The sequence below is a fragment of the Tachypleus tridentatus genome, chromosome 13 (assembly GCF_004210375.1).
Source record: "Tachypleus tridentatus isolate NWPU-2018 chromosome 13, ASM421037v1, whole genome shotgun sequence".
Classification (NCBI taxonomy): Eukaryota; Metazoa; Arthropoda; class Merostomata; order Xiphosura; family Limulidae; genus Tachypleus; species Tachypleus tridentatus.
In genome coordinates, this window is record NC_134837.1 from 71,340,365 (window position 1) to 71,361,772 (window position 21,408).

A 21,408-nucleotide genomic window follows, 5' to 3' on the forward strand; every position below is an offset into this window, starting at 1 on the left:
TAAAATCTTTCATTTACCTGAAGTATAGTGCAGAAAAACCAGGGTTAATGCTCTTGCAATCACAGTGCTAAGTGATACAACTGAAAGGCCCCTAGTGGTATAACAAACATCTTGTCATGCCTTCACATACAATTACATAACAATTTTCATAAGTGAATTTGAGCACAGTTTTCATTTACCATGAATGAAAGTGTATCTAACATTAGATCACCTAGTGATATACCAGATAACTGTGTGTGTGTGTGTGTGTGTAAAAGTTAGGTTTCCTGGAATCTCAATTAGGTTATAATTTGTTCAAACACACTGAAGGAGTAAAACTTTCAAAATGTGGATACCAACCATGGATTTTGGGTGCATTCATTTACCAGTGACTTAATAAAATGTGATATACACACTTTTGAGAGTTTGTATTACACTACATGTATATGAAAAGTTTCAAACATGCGAGCTTCAATCTTTTGTGATAAGCATCAGAAGAACCCAGTTAGAGTTGGAAATAGTGTACTACATACGATTAGGTGCACAAACAACTACTAGCAACATGATGCAAAGTAACATCAAATAAAATAAAACTGACTTTCACAAGCAATTTCTTTGCTTTGTATATAAACCATATCATGGAACCTATAGTGATTTAAATATTAATACAATTTTAAGATTAGGTTAGTTGCAGGTTGTGCTTTTACTTTTTAACATCTCTACTGAACGTTGTTTTGTAATGACCTACTGTAGCCATCATGTTACACATTCACATGCACACAGCTAAAGCTACTCAGTTTTAAACCATTAAACACTTCTCAAAAACAAATGAAGCACAACTGTTTTTATTCACCTTTTACATGAGTTAAAATAAGGAATTGTTTCAATGAAATACAGTATTTTTACATTAAAACAGTGCACTGATACCACTGGGATTTCTACAAAGGTATAATAATTGTTTTTATTTGACTCGTAAAGCTACATTAATTTTGTCACATTATTATCTGGCATAGTCATTTAATAATGCTGTATTCGGCCTTGGTTATAATTCTTTTACAATACTGATTTTAAAGCTATCAGTTCACCAAAACTATTAATATAGTTACCATTCTTCATGTACCAAGTTCCAAAAATATGCAAGTTTTGATATCATAACTGAACATATCATGCCTGGACACAGTTTAAACCTATAAAACCTTATTACATTTTCTGTATAAAAGTTCAATAAATTATGCAAAAAATATTTTTCAATACAGAATTTATATAGCAACTTAATATGTTGTGTAACAACACATTAGGCAAGTGAGGAGGTTCAGAGACCAAAACAAACATTAATAACATTTCTACTTTATCACAAGTATCTAATGACAACAAACTTTTAAGTGCTTAGAAAAACCTGTGTTCACAAAAGTGAGACTAGATAACACAGTTATGTGGACTCAGCAAGGATTCTGGTTTTGTTTAAACAAAAGCTGTAAAACATTAAATGAAATAAAAAGCTCTGACACCTAGCTACACAAAAATCACTAAATATTGTAAAGACAACAATCTTTTCTTCACTAATTTACTGTAAATAATTTGAGACTTACTGGTATATAAATAAAAAGTGAAAAATATCAGTAGGGTATATAACTTACACTATGTTTAATCATCTCCATCTATGCTCCTATACCAATTTAGAAGGTAGCTTAAAGAAATACACTATTACGTAATGTTGAACATTTAAAAACACATTCTTAAGTTACAATTTTTAAATATTACATAATCTTTAATTATTTCTTGAAATAAAGGATGAAGTTTAATAATTTAGTGGAAAAATGATATGAAATCTGGCTTTGCTTCTATAACATTTTATCAACAAAAACATGGTTTTTCTAGTCTTTGCAGTTCATTTTCAAAACAGCTTACAAAAGTCAAAGGAACTAACAAAGTTATTCATTTAAATTCCTTAAGAAAAATTCCTAGAATGTTTTTAACAAACCATTAGTTCTTGATTGGAGACAAAACAAAGCTAAGATGACAAAATTCCAACATTCCGATTACGATGAGAAGGACCCTTCGCATAGGTATTACTAGTATGAAACAAAAACCAAGACTGACCAGCATATAGGTCATTAATTTATCAAGAGAAAGGGTGTACTTGTGATGTCTATTTTGGTGAAATATACCTGAACATGTTTTAAAACAACAAACAATAGCTGTATAGTGCAACTTCTAAAAGCAAATTATTAACATTTAAAGTTTAATTCCAAGACAATTTTTAGTGAAGAGTCAAAGTTTATACTCATGAAGCTAGACACTTGAAGGATAAGCCTGAATTTGCAAAACAGCTTAGCCCTGATGCTATAGTTACCACTATTACAAGCACAATGATTTTGATGTACAGTAGCTGGCAAAGAAAATATTCCAAGCCCCCTGAAACCCAGAAATGCTGCTACACCAATGGTTGTTCAAGGCAGAGCAGCAAGCATCCATCTTCTCAGTTCCTTTTCAATTTCTGGCCAACTGTGGTCTTCAGTTGCTGTATGCCTTCAGTGACATACTTATCAATTATTCCATGATGCTTCAGTCCTGGATACATCACCACAGTCAAAGCTACAAAACAGAAATAAACAAATCTGGTTAAAGCATAGGTTCTCAAACTTTCATAGTACAATAACCACGTAAAGATACTGAATACCTTAATTCACTACAAATAACATAGTTTTACTTATTTGAACTTGTCAGTTTTGCTTTATATTTCACACACTTTTGGTCATTAAATAATTTGACATATTTGCTAAAGGTATATGAACTTAGTAGTAGTCCGTATAACAAATTTATAGTAATAAAAAACACCTAATAGTTTATAGTAATACTAAAGAGGATTACAAACTGGCCAAATTAAGCCTTTTCTCTTGTCATGTTAATTTTTTTTACAATAAAACCACAAGAATGTTACTCTTAATAACAAATCTCTAATACAGAAACTTTCATATCATACATTTTGTTTTCAATTCCCAGATATACAATTTTAAAAATGAAAAATGGGTGAAATGTAAATCATTACCACCTCTCATGTTTTCAAACTTATATTTCAACACTCACAAATAACCATTTTTAGAGATTCTACATTTTAACATACTATTTGGTTGAAAACTAAATGGAATTTCCAATCAAAACAGCCACTTGGAATGATTCTAATCATACACATTTTGTAACTTAGTAAGGATTGTTATCATTTTTTATCAGTGAAATACAATTAATCAGTTAAATGATCAGAAAATTAAATGCAACTTGTTTAGTACCATGCTAGCTTTCTAGTGTAGTTCCATCATACACAAAGTTGTTAACCCTCTTATTACAGGTAGGTGAAGATCTTTTGCAGTTACATTCAAAATTTAAAATGTTTTATTAATATATACTAGTAAGCTTAGAATCAACACAGAGTTAATAAATCAAATTATACAAACTTTTAACTTAACAAAATACTTAAATAAATCCTCAATCTCCTATTATAAGAAGATAATAACATTTTGTTTCTAGGTATTGCACATCTAATTTATTTACAAATTCTCTCTGAAGCACAGAGATTAATGTATATCACTAAATATAGATAATAATAATACAAAGTATAATTTTTATAGCCTTCAGTCTTTGTTTATGAAGACAAACTACAATCAAGGCCCACTTATTACACACAACTGTCACATACTTTCTTTTACACGTCAGTAATTCAGTCACATTTTATACCACTTTAACCAATAAGAAACAAAGTTTCAGATTATCAAATGGTATGCAATGTCACATTGTTTTCAGTAGAAGTACTGTGTTTCCTTTCCAGTTTAAGAGTCTTAAAAAGTTAAATTTATTATACTTACAAGATAAATACAGAATTGGAAATTAAAAAACAACCACCTACATTTAGGGATAGTAAAAAAGTAAGGAAATAAGACTGAAAATACTGGAGACATTACTTACTCAAACTACAAAACCTATTCAGATGAGTCTTTCCATAATCAGAGGTCAAAGGGCATGTCATCACATTTGTAGATGTACATTCAAAATCTTATTGAACCACTGTATTGTGAATGTATTCCAATAAGTTTGGGATCAAATTGTAGTTGTGTATGGTATGTTGAATGTAGTATCAGTTCAAATTAGATATTTGCGATGCCCACATACAAACCCTATAGTTTCTTATGAATTACAAACTCAAACTAATACTGATAAGCTATCTATCTTTTCTATTTGCTGAAATATTATAAGTGAATCAACCATGGTAGTCCCATCCATAATATTTGCTTATGTACACCTATTTTACTCTGACATGTGTATAACCAATCAATTAGCTCAATGTCCCAAGCTAGGTCATGTCAGCCTCCAGGAAATATTTATGCAGAGATACCTTTCTATTCATGGTGGAATTGAATAAATAGGTTATGGCATTATGGAGCTAAAAAAAAACAAACTAACTACACTTCTTTTAAAACCCAAATAAAGTTTAGTTGTACCTGATAAATTGTAGCAGAATTCTGTGGTACTGATATAGTAATTTGCAATTGTTGTTATTTCAAAATGCATATATAAAACCTGAAAATACTGTTTTACATCTCAATACATGAAATTTGACAAGGCTTAGCAAATTACTACAAGCAAAGAAATGAGTAGAAAAGTTTATAAGAGATCATTGTTTTCTCTAATTTTTATAATACACAAACATGTATAATAATTGAAATGTGACTATTTTGCAAAATACCAGTCCACTAAAACACAGATGACAGGCCACTTTGTAGAGGCCAGTTCTACATTACTGAATATAACATGATTGCATGTTCAGGGAGTCACTGCAACTTCTTTAATGTGGGACACTATTGGAAGGTCAATAAAATAAATAGACTATATATACACACAGCTTTATAACATTACAAGATTTAAGCTACTTAGACTAAACATGTCTTTTTATGTTCTAATGTATAGCCATTCTAGAATAAAAAAACATTATTTATATCCATTTCCTAATTTTTATGGTGGTGACATAGTTGGTCAAATCAACCAATACAGATGGAGATACAACAGTTATTTTCTAAAAAAAATGTTTGATAATTATCTGAAGGTTACAGAGATCTCACAGATAAAATCTCAAAATTTTCTGATGCATAAAAGTATTTTAAAATCATAAAATCAAAATTACTTTGCATGTTGGATAGTGAACATTTGAAAAAAAAAGCAAATAATTAATTAAAAATCCTTAAATCTCATTTTAATAATCTGATATTTTGTGTATGAATGTTTGTAACATTTACTTATCTCTAAAATCTCATGAATATATGTGTACATTTTAAAAAGTTACAGTAATACTGTTTTATGGTTACTTTCCGGGAATATAGACTGAATGGAATCAACCCACCCATGGTAAATAATTAACTTTGCACTCTGAGCAGTCAACACTCACTCCATATATTCACGGAAAAATCTTTTTAGTAAAAAACTAAAATAATTTGTTCAGAAAATACTTGCAATGCTTAATAAAATCTAGTCAACGTTTCTGAAGAAACAAAGTTAGAGGATATAAACTGTTATGGTTATTTTGTGGTCAAAGTGTGTAAGAGTTCAAGCTAATTTATGATAAAAAAGTAAACATCAACTGAAACTAAGTTATTAAGCTCAGTCAAATATCAGCCAGTGAGTACAAGATATTGTGTTACTCAAAGAAAGATTAATTAAACCTCAGATAATATTTATTCACTCACCTAACAAGAATGTGAGGAACAGATTATTTACCAGGCTACTTATCCAAGCCAAGGTCAGCAGAAATGTCAGCATACTCACAAAGTACTGGAAATACAAAATTCATGTGAACACCAATAACTATAAATTACAATTTGAAATCATTTGGTTACAGGGTTGGAGAAAGCAAGAAGTTGTACCTATTTTAAGAAATAAGTTTGGTATACTTTCCTCTTGAAATATGTTAAAAAATAAAATCTACATTAACTGTTGATATATGGTTAAAAAAAAAGAATTTTAATTTGTATTAAATAGTATCACAAATCATATCAAAAACAGATAAATAATAAACCTTGAAATTAACATTAACACAGATAAATGTGAATTTATTGAAACAAAATTTCATATTCAAGCTCTAAAACAATACATGATTAAAGTTGGAACTTGAATAACTGTTAAACAAAAATTTGAAAAATTTATTTCTAACAACCATAACCACTTTAGATTTTTATGAAGGTCACACAATATTTCAGAATTCAACTAATACTCCTCTGTAGCTTAAGTTCATTGCAAGCTCTACAAATTGTATAAGATTTATTTTATTTAACAGAGTTTTCAATATTTTAATGAAAATTAACAAAAAGGCAAAAATAAAAGCTACACAACTGATCCATAATTAATACAATATTAAATAGTCTATGTGTCTTTCTTGTCTGACCCTGTACCGTTTTCTAGCAAGAAACATAACATCTCTGGAACAATTTTATAGATCATTGTAAAATGTACTACATTATGGAAGTTGTTAGAAAAAATAAGTGAAAAACAAATGAAGGATATTACATAAATAGAAAGGAAACTAAAGCTAAACCCATTAATTTATTTTGTTGTGAACTCATATTTCACAAAAACACAAGTCAAATCATTTCACTTTTTCAGACCACTTAAATGATCATTATTTCATGTGTAACATTTAATTTCTCTCTAAAGCATGATGCAACAGTAACTTTGTGTTTTCCTTTAAAACAGTTTCATTTAATAATGAAAAAAAAACCTTTTAATATACTTCTTTCCATATAAACCATTACCATCTGATATACCTGTCAAGAAAGTGTCAAACACTTTTGAAGGAGAGGTGGAAAAATATAATTTACATTACCATTACATCCATAGAAACCATTTCTTTGACATCCTAAAACAACTGTTAATTAGTTATTGATGAACTAGAATTTGTAATAAGCAAAATCCTTAAATTAGCAACATAATGAAAACATACAAATCTCTAAAAATGGTTTAGGTGGTGACGAGTTAAACTTACTATCCTTTTTGTACTGAAATAAATAATGAAATTATTTCTTATTTCAATCACCTAGATTTGCTTTTGACTAATTGATAGTCATGCACCCATCACTACTGTATATTGGATATACAACTTTCTAACTGAGAATAGCTAAAGTTAAAATTAACAATGTGACCACCATGCTCTTCACATTGAAAGCCACAATTCCCCAAGAGTGAGTATTAAGCCCAACAATATACAACCTCTTTGTCAATATCCTATTACCTTCCTTAAACCATACACCTGTGTCTCGATATACAGATATTACTATCTGGAATATTTTTAGCAGCCTGCATACTACAACTTGTGCAGCAAGTGGTGTTGTAGCTCTCAACCTCTCAAAATCCCAAGCTACAGCCTTTTCAAAATAGGAAATAAAATTACTAATCACAAGTTCAGACACTGATCAAGTATAATATTCAGTGCCTGAGAAGTGAAGTGGGTTTTCTCAGGGTACTCCTGTTGTCCCCCCATGGCATAATTTTCACTGGATCTTAATATCTCCATCCTGAGAAGAACCAGTCCACTTCATATTCAATGTTTAAATTACATTTTTATGCATTAATTCAACCAATGCTACTTAATATTTTGCCAACAATTTAATAAATTAAAGCCTTTGCTAGTTTTAGATATATTTATCACTTATCATGAATCAATAATCACTTCAGACCCTAATTAACATTTATTTATACAACTTATGTTAATCTTGAACTGGATATCCTCATGACATTCATGGTTCCTTCAATCATATCACCTGCAGCCTGCTTCATCAACACAGACTTTTTATATTTCAGTCTTCATGTACAGCAAGTAGTCTCTTTTCATTTACAGTATCAACCTCTCTTTCTTTCAATGAACTTCCTGTCTCCAGCTCTCCACTGTCTTAGTTTACTACATGGTGTGAACTTACCTTGTTCACCTTACTCACCAACTATACTTGTGATCATTCTTGCATCTTCAAAAATAACACTTTATCAAAACATTAAAAAAAAATGAAAACTTAAATTTCTTTACAGCCTTGTTCGCTGTTTCTAGTTTTATGTGAGCAGGGCAAATAGAAAATTATAGTTTCTGACTGTCCTTGGTTATCTTTAAGGCCCCTTCTGGACCTGAAAGTTTTCAAACCAAAATACCTATCAAGTTATTTTACATGTACACACCGATTGTTAGGCATGATAGGTCACATGTGCTGTATACATTGTACATCAGCACGTCTTCAAGCTAAACATTTGTTTTCCAGGCATTCACAGTGTTAACATTTCTGGACTATACACAGCTGAAGTGTTCATAAATTTGAGAAACTCTATTCGTGGTTTGTCATAAGGTCTACTTGGTTAAAAAAAATTTTAGATGAATCTCTGCAGAGTCAAAGTTTTAATTAAATGACTTTTTTAAAGGAGTCATAATAACTGGTGTATTTGACCAAGACTTTGTATGCTGTATTCCCAGCCAACTTTGAGTTCTAATACTGAAAGAAATACCTAACAAGTGGAAGTTTATGCACTATTACATTCATTCTTACAAACAACCCATAGTATAGGGTCAGTTCAAACACATCTAAAAAAACACTGATGTAATGTTACATATGCTACCAATCATGCTTTGCCAGGACAATGTGTTATATTCAACAGTACTTAATAAATTCTACATTTCATAAAAAGATAATAAAATGTCTGGGAAATTTTAATTTAATGTCTACTTATAATGGTCTAATAAAATCAACAGCAAGAACTACAACCCTCCACCTCTCTGTCAAGAAATAAAACCTATCAAAGTTTTGAATTCCTAATATTTTTTTTTTTTTTTTTTTTTTTAATAAATAAACCTCAAACATCAAGGGGAATTTTAAATCACACTAACTTCATACCAAACTTATCTACATTCTTATGAAACTAATTACCTATTTAAAGGTATACATCACAATAAAAAGGTACATTATATACAGAAGAGACTAGACCTTCATAGGTAACCACACTTCTCTGCAGAAACTCTGAACTTTTTTCCTAAAGAAATAACTATAAAACCTCTATTTGATTTCACTCCATACTTAGATAAATGGACACAAGCTTATCTGATCTCTTTTTTATCACTAAACTATAATTTTCCAACACCTGTCTTCACTGAAGCACCTTGATTATGCTTAGAACTTAAGACTTTACAGCAATTACAGAATGAACTTGTTTTAACCTTTAAGAACCTACAATTTCTATCCATCATTGTTAAGTATTGCTGCAATTGGCAGTTGTACATTGTTAGTAACTGAGGCTTCAAAATGGATTACAATCTTGTACAACAAAGGGAATTCTTATCCATCTCACAGAACAGGCACTACTATATTAACAGTTACAATGAAAATAACATACTTATATTACTTTAACCAACATTTTTATTCTTGCTTCATATTATAAACAGTTATGTTTATCCCCATGGTAAAGACACACACTAGGTCTTTATCTAACTTTCCAGGATTGCTTTACTATAACATTCAAGTCTCAAAGAGCTAACATGGGATGTAAAGAAGTTTGTTATGTTAAATTACTACAAAACTTAGTATGTCTATATTATAACAATAAAAAAAAAGTGTTACCACATTTGGTTTTGAGTCCCTCAGTTGCAAGAAAGAGTCCCACAAATCACAAATCTGCTTCTGTGCCTCCACGATGGACTCACAGATCTCTTCATACTTTTTCTCTTGTACTCCTGTCCTGTAATGACAGTTTCAGATTTACTCTTCATACATAAATTGAACATATCAAAATATTATTTCCAAGACAAATTAAATTTATAAATTTTATTTGGTTATATTTTTAACTACAATGTTTTTGTAAAATAATTACAGTCCAGTACCTGTTACATTAAGACTTAACAGCATCTCAGATTATAAACCATTAGGTAGGTTATTATTTTGATGCATTTTAAAACAGATTGCAATGTTTTTAGGTGTTGTTTACTAGTATGAAGTTTTTAGTTACTAATACATCGTAAACCATTCTACTTGTCCCACGAAGGACTGATTCTAATACGTCGTAAACATTCTACTTGTCCCACGAAGGACTGATTCTAATCCGTCGTAAACATTCTACTTGTCCCACGAAGGACTGATTCTAATACGGTCCCACTGATTCTAATCGTTCTACTTGTCCCAAAGGACATTCTACTTGTCATTCTACTTGTTCAAAAAGGACTGATTCTACATTAGGTTACCCAAGTGTAAAACTATACATCTTCATTAAAAATGTAATTACAGAATATATAGTTAATAAGTTTGTATCAAAAATTAGTGAAGATATTAAACGTAAACATTATATAATTGTTAGCTGGTTAATTTGAAACAAAAATAACATCAACACTTTAATTATTGTCATCACCTGAATAAGAAACTACACATTTTCTTTTTAATCACTACCATAGACTATACTGATGTCTACCAGTAAACTCTGTGGAATTACAATAAAAATGTTTCAAATTTCTAGAAGCAATTTAAGCTAACCTACGATTTTATTGGTTAACTTAAAGTAGATACTTCACACAGTACCAGAGTTGAGAAAAATAAACTATTCAACTAAGAATTATTGTAATGGGGAGAAGCTGTGCTTTCAAAATGATGCAAGGAAACAGACAATGACTCCTTACAACACTTTTCTACTTCATGTTTTGAAATAGTATTTTGGCAATGACACATTTCACAAGTCACACTGTTGTGAGGTCACACACATTTGTAAAACTTTAAAAGAAAGTTGATCATATCCTAATCTGACTGAGAAATAGTTGCCAAATGAGTATTTTAAGACTATTCTGAAGTGACATTTCTTAATATTTAAGCACTACATTGGGTGAGCTTTAAACAAAATAGTGTAAACTTGTTACTAGTCGTTCTGATCCGATTATAAGATCATAGCGAGTTATCTATATTTTTGTTTTTCTAACCTTGGCCATTGAAAGGAAATATTTTTGGTACTCATCCAATATATTTAAAACTGTTATGCATCTTTTAGTGGGACAGTGTACAGAAAGACAGATTAACTGTCAACCACAGATGCACACACACATTCATCTATAAAACCTTAGTCCTATGCAGGTCAAATTTTCCATTCAAAAATGAGAAATTCATTTTTACCCCTAAACATCAATGACTAATGAATTATTAAATTGTACTCATGTAATCTAGTAATAAGTACAACTCCTGTTGTCATCTTATACTGTGATTTTCAAATCTGAAGCACTCAATTATGATTTTTTTTTCCTCCAATACAAAAACTACAAATTTGTTAAAACATTTGTGGTACATTTTGTGCAATTTAACTAATTTTTAGTGCAAAAAATGAAACCTGTGGATTTGACAGGCCTTCCTCCAGGAAGTAATGAAACTTTACCATGTTGGAAATGTTTTAGGAAAGTATTTTGGAACATTTACCTGTACTTATATAATGATGTATGCATAAGTAAAATAAAAGAAGTTGCATATTACACTTAAAGCTAAAACTATATTTTTAAACACAATACATCCATGTTTGATAATTCAACCTGCAAGTCTAAACTTCATTAGTGATCAGAGGAAATAGAATACACAGAGAAGTTTTGAGTCATTGATTAAGAAAGATAACTAAGATCAGGTGGCTTGATTATAAAAGAGACATTAAGAAAAAGAGAAATGAATAACAATCAATCAAATATCAGTTTCAACAGATTGTGTAGCTGGTTATACAATGGGCTAAATGACAATTGAACAAAAAGTTATGGACAAAGACTTTATAAAAATCACTTGCAAAGGATAACAGATATAAGAAATAACTGGACACAATAGATGTTGACAAATGGGGAAAAGACTGAATGCAGTGAAGAGCCTTCATAGCTACCATATAAACCACTTGAGATGTGGAAAGGATTAATTACAGTGCTTTTAATGTGACTGATGCCCTGAGTTTAGAATGACCTTACAGTTGAAGTTGGTACTGTATTTATAGCATTCAAACAGTGAGATGATTGTCCCAGCCCAGATGTTGATACATCATGTGGTGGCTTTTATCTTGTGGCTCACATAAGCAGTGCCAGTCTTAGTCATGGTGGGAAACCTGACAAAGTGCAAGACCCCTCAGAGTATTTAGTTATACCAAAGTTTTAAAATAAACAGTAAACATGTACATCTCATAATAACAAAGCCTTTCAATGCATGGACTTTGAATGTCTATTAAAAAATTGGAATATTGTCTCATCTTGACCAAAATTTCATTTGATGAAAACCACAAATCTGCTACTGTACTTTAGAAGTTCACAGTGAAACAAACAGAAGATAGAAAGATACAATTACCTTACTTAGGCATGCTACTGTTATATATATCAAAATATACCTGGAACAAAACATTTTGAAACAAGCTTAGTGGTGCATAAAATCATCTTTAATTTTGAAAATTGTCCAATAGAATATTGTGGTATAGTCCTTATCCAATTGTATATAGTTTTGAGGTGCTGCAAATTAATCTTCACAAATCACTTAAAGTTATTATGCATGTCCTCCCATAGCAAACTGCTCTATGCAACTGCCTTGCCTTGAGGTCAGCTCTACAGGTGACGTATGTTTACATAATATATGATATAAAAATTTGACCTGAAAATTGTTTTTATACAACTTATGATACCTTCTATTTATCATTATACAAAATTTTGCAAGCTTCCAGTAAGAATTAAGTCATTTACAGGCAAAAAACAAATTCTTAATAAAGTATTTTCACTAAAATTTCTTCACGAATATATGGAGTCAAAACATTAACTACTCAGGAAGCAAAGTAATATTTGTGTTAATATTTAAAATATACTTCATCTGAAAAACCTAAATTTTATTTGTGTAATTAAAAAAATAAACTTCCTATATAAATTTCAAGCATTTTTTTCAGTAAAACTATATTTGTTATTTTCTGTACTCTAGCTATTAACATTGGCCAATTTGACCGACTTTGTAACCACTAAAAAATTTGAAATAAACCTCAATTACACCCTTTTTTTCTGGAACAACAAATTGTAACATGATGTTATCCTAAACAGCTATAAATTCATTACAGTATACATCTGTTTATACTCAAGTTTTATTGTTTTACTGCTCTTTGAATTGTGCAACTAATATTCTTACCACACAATTTGAAAGTCACTGAACATGCAACTCACGTTACCCTATAAAACTGCATAATACATTGGCAACTTGCAATTATATCTTGTAAATATATAAATATCTCTTTTTATTGTGATTAATATTTATTCTACCAAATCTACCATAAAAATTTTCTAGTTTTCACATTATACTTACTTTTATAATAAAAAATAATAAATACACATGAAAGACAAGAAATGAAATATCTGTGTCTTCTTTTTCTTCACTATCAACTGTTTATGAAACTTACCCCTACTTTTTATACTAATCGTACTACTTAACTGAATGTTTTTATTCAATTAAATAATACAAAAATATAAATAACAAAAAACAGCATGCAACAAGCAGACAATGTCCAACAACTATCAGTTTTTTTAGCTTTCTAACTATGCAAAAAGAGCCATTAAGAATTCAGCTAAGCTCACTGATTTGTTTCCCATGGGAATAAAGTTTAAACTGGAAGTAAAATAGATAATTCTCTGTACAGCAAAGTTAAAGAATATATCATTTGATATATTAAAACTTTGGTTTCCTGTTGCTTTTCGATATTAAACATCAGAGAAAACTATTAACAATTTACAAAAGAGAGGATACGACAGGTGGGTCTGAGCTTATATTTTACTGTTCTGTAACCAAGATTGAAAGCTATAAATATTATGCATTGTATCAGCAATGACAACATTATAAGTAATTTATATAAAATTTCATATCTCTTGAGTGATGGTAAATTATTAGAAAAGAAGGATACCTAGACAGTAAACTTCATAATTCCTATATAAGGGAACATTCTGAAATTCCTTAAAATATTCTCTTATAAAATTAAGAAAATAAAATGCATATAATATTAAAACTTGGATTATTAGCTACATTTCTATGTGTCAAGTTTATTTATATACCATGATAAGAAAGCAGTTTAATTAAATTTTGAATGTAACTCGGTGAAAACTTGTGATGTGCAGAAAAGGATACACCTATGGAGAGAGTTAATTCTTACCTTCTAAAAACATTTGTCTTTTCCTTGCCTGTCTTGTAGTTTCTTCTCCTCTTTAGTTATAGAGAAGTCACCAGCACACAATTTGATACAATACTAGAAAGTGCACTCATACAACAAGAACATGGCACTTGCAAACCACATTTCCCAATATTTTCTCTAAAAATCATCTCATAACCTCTTTTACATTTTCTTCGTTTATCAGTTTACCAAGGTTAAGCAGAAAAAAAAAAAGTTAACTTGCCAAAAATCGTCCAGTTATTGGATTTCTTTAAATTTACTTTGATATACTTGCAAAAAGTACTGTAAAAACCATATGTATTATGCTAATAGTGTTGAGTAACAGAAGTGACACTCACTTTGTCAAATACTTAACAAAACCTAACAGCCTTACTTATAGATCAACTGCAAATTTAAAACTAAAGAAAACCTCTCTTACTTACCACTTTGCTGGATCAAAGAAGTTCACAATAACAATGGGTACAGCATAATCCAAGAGGCAAGCAATAATACCAGTTACAGCAAGGCTAGTGCACACAGACGGTTCAAAGTACCACAAAAGACTAAAATAGACAAATTAAAAAAAAAAAAAACAGGTGAAGAAATATTCAAACTAACAAACAGACTCGTAACTAGAAATCCTCAAAATAAATGTTAACCTTTTGTCTTCTAGTACACACACACACACACACACAAAAGTCACAAAAATGAAATTTTAACAAGCCATTCTTCTAGTATAACCTGACGATGACCGAAGGAGGTCGAAACGTTGTTCACTCCTCAACGTAAAAAATTTTCTCAACCCAAATGAGCCGTTTTTACATATATAAAACTGGAGATAGTTTCATGCAAGTAATTTTACAAATTCAAGGTGTGGAATTCTGAAGATTTGTAAATTGTAAAAGACTTGTGTAATAGGAGGTATAATAATGAGTCAAACCATTATAAATTACATGTATTCTTAGTTGCTTTTTTTTAGTTTTCTTGGAGAATGAACTATTACGATCTCCAGACAGGTAAACACCCACCCACAAAAGAGCAAGTTATGATTTCACATTGACACTTGAATAGAAGATGCAAACTTCCTAAAATTGTCTACTTACTGGTACAGAGGCATCAGTTTCTTAAAACAAACATGTACAAATATTCAGTAAAATATACTTTTTTTTTAAAAAACAACAATCAAGAAAATCAGCTGATTCACCATGCTCAGAAGTTTTACTGTAATACTTCAAGATCTGTCATTTCAAACAAAATAACAAACCAAGACTAGCATTCTCACAATACAGTATATACTAGTGTACAAAACCATTTATATTGAGTCAATGGTTCAGTTGGTGCTCAAGACTTTAGTACATTTTAAAAACCCATTCAATGATAGCAATAAATTTACAGCCATCATAAAACTAGATTAATGCTAAACATGCACTTAAAAAGATGGAATACTGGAGAGAGATACAAAGAAAGAAAACTATATCAAAAGCAACATGGGAGGTGTTAAATATACAAGTCTCCCAAGATGCAAGAAAATTTCTATAGCTAAAAGATGCTTTGAAACTTGCTACATTCAGAAGTTCAGCATATACCTTTGGCTCATGTTTTATTAAACAATATATTTCATATTTTCACCTTAAAAATGAAGAAATTAGTATAATAATATATAAATAGGAATTCAGATAAACCATTGAAAAGGAATATTTTTTTTACCGTTTTATCTTTTTTTTTTCAAATCCATCCAAGTGTCGTAACTAATTAAAAAATGTTGACTATTAATCAGAATAGTTTTTACAGTAATATGCACAAACCACATTTAAAATGAGTTACATTAATATTCATTTGTGATCACGAGTAAAGATAACATACGAGATACAAGTGAAACTCACATAAATATCAAAGTAACCACACCAGCAAGAACTGCAGGGAAATAGTACTGTTTCCAAACCAAGAATGAATGTAATGGTACAAGTACTTCTCTCCAGCTCTCCAGTCTTCGTTTAATGTCTTTCACCTGGTCATCTCCACTGGTAAGACACTATCAAGAGATATTATTGCCTATACTTTTACAGAGAACAAAAAAATTATCACTTCTGTAACACTGAACTGATGATTAAAAAAAATATTAAATCCAACTTGAATAGCATATATGCATGAATGTTGGTCTCTTACCACAAGAAGGGTGTCAATATTATGGAAAAGGTGTACAGACAGTCTAAGAAACAACAAGTAGACACACTGAGAGTTGAAAGGAAATTTGAAAAATTAAAATTAGGAATAATAGTTCCGTAAGCTTTTAAAGATACAATACAAATTATTTCTCAAAAAAGTTTGTTAAAGTTAACAGCTTGTAGAATTAGATCAAATGGCATCCAACAAATCCACTTCTACACATGTTAATATCCTTTCAGTGATCAATGGACCAAAGTTACTCAAACAAGACATCATGATGCCATAAACCCATCTTTGCACATTAATATTCATTCAGTAGTCATGTAATCAAAACTACATAAAATAATAAAAATGAGTTCAAAAACTATATGATTTATTCATCACACCTAAACATTCAGTAGGTTTCAGGTTATTATCGACAATAACACCTATAATGTATTCATTATTCTGTCCTTCTTTTAAAACATTTCACACTCGAGTGTACAACTTTATATTCATGAAAGTTACTGCTTCATAGTCTAGAGTATTCACTAAGACTTTTGAAACCATTAACAGGTTTATCTTCTAGCATTTTTGGATCACCAAAAAATTTTAAAGGCTAATGAACAAAAATATACACACAAAAAACAAAAACCAAACTCTTAAAGGACTCCTTTGGTCACATTTCTCCCAGTCAGAGCAAGAGAGAATCCTCAATAGCTTGAAATTATTTTAGACAAGTAAATTGAGCCACGAGACTTTTTTACCCCTTTTTATCAGTTATATTTTTTGTGTACTAGCAATACCAAGCATGGGGTATGTGTATACACAATTTGATTTTATTTATCCTCACACTGAACTTCATTTAGGCAGGATTAGAATAAATTAATCTGTGAAACCTTGGAAGTAGTCAGATATATCAAAAGAATTTGACCTCCTGAGTTCAAACTGTAACCAAACTGGTCAAGAAATGACAGTTACAAGCTAAAAGTTTAATTGAAAAAAACCAAAAACTCAGCCATTCTATGAGCAGCCACATTGTAGCTACAAATGCTCATTTATTACTCTTTCCTATGTACCAATAAAACTTAAAAACAATCAAAATAAGATTAGAGAATAGAGATAAGTTCTGAAATTAAAGATATACAACAATCAACCACCAAGATGTCCTTTTCCAACTAAGCCTATTCTTCCCTACCACAATGTATTTAATTAAAACACTAGAGTTTCTTATGGTAATGCACATGAAAATTCACAAATCAACAGCAAACTATATATGTGTATTGGAAACATTGAAATAATTATTCTGATTTCAATTAGAATTATAGGAAAATATATTAAGTTTTAAATAAAATGTTTGTATGTTTTGTTATGATTATTAAACATGAGGAAACTGAAAAGGTCTAGTTATTTATATGCTTTTATCCTCATGTTATTTGGGTGCTTTAACTTCAAACCCTCCACTATTTTTGAAGTCCATGAAAATTTGATTTTGAATATAGTGTCCAAGTATAATATATATTCACATACAAACATACCACTCCATACTTACAAATTTGTCAGTGGTGCTCATTTATATACCTATTGAATAAACTGTCTTTAAAAACTACAAAAAAATTTAGAAGCAACTCATGCAAGTTGTTCTCTCTCTCTGATATATGCTAGGACAACCATTACGATTTTACAAAGGTTCACTCAAGAACTTGCTCTGTCTGTTTCTAAGAAAACTAGAAATTTGATTGGTTCTTGTCTTTTAAAATTCAATTTAACATGCACCATGACTCACACTCAACATGATTAGGCTACCTCTAGAAGATTTATCTTGTATGCAATCACGCCTACCGGAGCATACAGAACATTCACCTACACAATGAATTATGTCTCTGGCATTTACTTTTGAAGTTGGAAGAAAAAAATAAAGGAAAACTTGTACTCAACATTTACTCACTAGTTCTTGAAGAATTTGAAATTATGTATGTTTCTGTGTGTGTAACATACCTAGTTATTTTTATCATAAAAAATAGAAATACAAAAGAAAGGTTATTACAAGTACTCTGTATGATTCATTGTAGTTACTCAGATATATAAAAAAAGGGATTTGGTAGGTACTTCAAATATTGAAAATTAATGTTTGTTTGACACTAAATGATTGTTATGTACAAGTTCAAACTACATCTACACTGCCAAAGCCAACAGTCATGGGTATAGAATTGTTAGTGGTAATAAAATTTTCTCAAACTACCCCCCCTTTTTTTAAAGTAAAATCTTCAGAGATTTACAAAACCTTTTCACTATAGTTTATTCAAAAATATTACCATACTTTAACATAGTATGAAAATGTCACTTTTGTTTCTGTATATTAATATTACACTTTTATATTATTCTGCAAATCAAGTATCATTTTTCTTTTGATTTAGATGTATATTTAAAAAGGATTAAATGTTATATAGGTTATCTAACATTATGTATAATGCAGTGAATAAAAAACAGCCATTACATTACATTACATAATAACTCTCATACAAATCAAATTTTTATAGCAGATTCACAGTAGGCTATATGCTGTCTGATACAAGGACTCAAACCCTGGTCCTAATGTTTTATGTTTGTTAACTTACTGCTGTCTCACTAAGGGAGATCAAAATTGCTAAAACTGTTCAAAAATATTATATTTTTACTTTATATACTATTAATTTCTAACATATTAAATAACCAAGGCTTAATTCTTCACTAAAAATGGTAACTGAAATTGGAATTTTGGGTAACAATAAAAAATAAAGAAACACCAAATCAACTAACATAACAAGTTAGGGCTGAAATAACACTTCAAAGAAGGCATAAAAATATGTGCAATACAAAATTATCAAATGGTAAAGATTTAATATTGTTGACACTTATATATATACAAATCCTATCATTGTAACAACTGTAGTCTAGGTTTTGATGATGTTATGTTTAGAAATTTCTCTCACAGACCCTGGAATTGGAAAAGAAAAATGTAACTTTTAAGTTCCAATATAATTCTGTGGAATAATACTACGTCTTCCAGAGATCTATCCTTATATCTTATTGCCCCGAGCTAAAAGGCTTCCTTCTATTAATTAGCATTTAACTTAAGCACTAATGTTAACAAAGAGACGGCTTCTAAACTGGAGTCTGCTGCAGAATTAGCTTTTCGCATAGCGCTGCAGAGCCTAAATGACAAGGACACGAAAGGTGATAGCTTCTCTTTTTTTATGGTATGGCAACCTAAAGCACTTAAAATAGATTTTAGAAGAGCAATAACTTTAAACATTTACGTACATAAGTTTTAAAAGAAACTGCGCCTATAAAATTACATTAAAAACTTCTAACTTACATCCTCTGTAGCTTTATGGGTAACGCCCTCGCTACCAGAAACACAGTCCACCTCGTCTGCCATTTTGTCATGCAACTGTTGTCTAAGAAAGGGCAGATCGATCAAATATTCATTGCCACACACAACAAATAAGGGAATATTAAGTAATTGCATAAGTAATTGCTTTAATTTTAGTGATTTGTTTGGTCAATAATTATCGATAAGAACACAATAAACTAGCAGTAATATATAGAGTTTAAATTTGTGTGTGTATGTTTAACCATTTTTAATTGCCATTATAAAAGTTACTAAAACGTATTTTATAGATTTTATATTTAGTAATAGTGGAAATATTTTTCGTTTATTTTCATAAATATTTTCACGTTTGTTGTTTATAGTAGAGATACATATTGTGTTATCTGTGTTCTTCCCTACGACGGGTGTCGAAAGTCGATTTCCGCGGTTTGAAACAGTGAGACATTCCGTTGATTCACCGGGATATACATTGCTGGCCAAAATCTTAAGGCCAATGAACATAAAGAAAAAATATGCATTTTGCATTGTTAGACTCAACCACTTATTTGAGTAGAGCTTCGAAAGATGACAGTAACAAATGTGAAAATAAAAAAAACTTTTTTAGCATTCAATAGGGAAAATGTGAACACTATGAAATTAGCCAAAATACCAGCTGGTCAAAACTTTAAGATCATGTCAAAAAGAAGTCCTAAACAGGGTAGGAAATGTCCAACAAGAGGTCTCAGTAGTAAGGTGCACGGCAGTCATTGCGAATAACTACAAGCTTTCGCTTTGGCATGGTCGATATAAGCGTTTGCAGATGCTGGCTCGAATATTATAATACTAAGTGGTGAAGATGACTTCACAAAAATCATGCTCTGATTGGAATTGGCGTCCATTTCTATAGACTTCCCTTGCTCTCCACCCCAAACATTTTCAATGTGGTTCAGTTCGAGCGAACACGCTGAATGGTCCAAAAGAATCACGTCATTTGCCCTGAAAAGTCCTTTGTCCTGCGGGCATTGTGGATTGCAGCGTTGTCCCGCTGAAAGATCCAGTCATTTCCACACAAATGAGGGTCTTCAGTCAATAAGAATGCTCTCTCCAACATGCCAGTGTAGCCAGCTGCTGTTTGACGCCCCTGTATAAACTGAAGCTCCATTATTCCATGGAAGGAGAAAACACCCCAGATCATGATGGAACCTCCTCCACTGTGTCGTGTAGAAAATGTCTCCGGTGGGATATCCTTATCGTGCCAGTAACGTTGGAAGCCATCTGGACCATCCAGGTTAAATTTTTTTTCTCATCAGAGAACAAAACCTTCGTCCGCTTTTCTGCGTCCCATGTTTGGTGCTTCTCAACAAAGTTTAACCGAACTGTTTCGCGATGTGGAAAGAGGCGTGGTCTTTGAAGACGTTTACGGTTTTTAAAGCCTTTCTCTCGAAGATGCCGTCTTATTGTTCTTAAGCTACATTCTGCGTCCGTAAGGGCCTTAATATGGTTCGACGATCGGTTAGTGTCTTGCCGGACAACCTGTCGAATCCTCCTGCTCAACGTCGGCGAAATTTTCTTGGGCCGACCATTTGAAATTCTCGTTCTACCCCTCAGGGTCTTTTAAGAAATTTGCAACAGCAGTTTTACTACGCCCAATCTCACCAGCAATAGCACGTTAAGAGAGACCTTGCTTTGCAGCTCGACAATTCTGCCATGTTCAAACTCTGTCAACTTTTTTGTTTTTGCCATGTTTTTACCCA

The 21,408-nt window shown here is 30.8% G+C and overlaps 1 protein-coding gene across 1 annotated transcript; it reads right to left on the reverse strand.

The window, feature by feature from the left end:
* Positions 1–808: 808 nt before the first annotated feature.
* LOC143236193 (ADP-ribosylation factor-like protein 6-interacting protein 1) lies at positions 809–19,812 on the reverse strand. Its single transcript, XM_076474485.1, has 6 exons — positions 19,661–19,812; positions 16,041–16,189; positions 14,601–14,720; positions 9,612–9,729; positions 5,712–5,796; positions 809–2,574 (listed from the first exon to the last, which is right to left on the reverse strand). The coding sequence occupies exons 1-6, from the start codon at positions 19,721–19,723 to the stop codon at positions 2,459–2,461; spliced, it is 651 nt and encodes a 216-aa protein (XP_076330600.1). The 5' UTR covers positions 19,724–19,812; the 3' UTR covers positions 809–2,458.
* Between the last annotated feature and the right edge of the window lie 1,596 nt (positions 19,813–21,408).

Bases quoted from the DNA above. Each gene is read 5' to 3' on its own strand.
- LOC143236193 (XM_076474485.1), bottom strand. From the start codon at position 19,723: ATGGCAGACGAGGTGGACTGTGTTTCTGGTAGCGAGGGCGTTACCCAT. The intron at 5,797-9,611 runs GTAACACTTTTT...TTGTATTTCCAG, and splicing joins GGGACTCAAAACCAAATGTG to TACTTTGTGAGTATGCTGAC. The intron at 2,575-5,711 runs GTGAGTGAATAA...TCTGTTTTGTAG, and splicing joins GTTCCTCACATTCTTGTTAG to CTTTGACTGTGGTGATGTAT.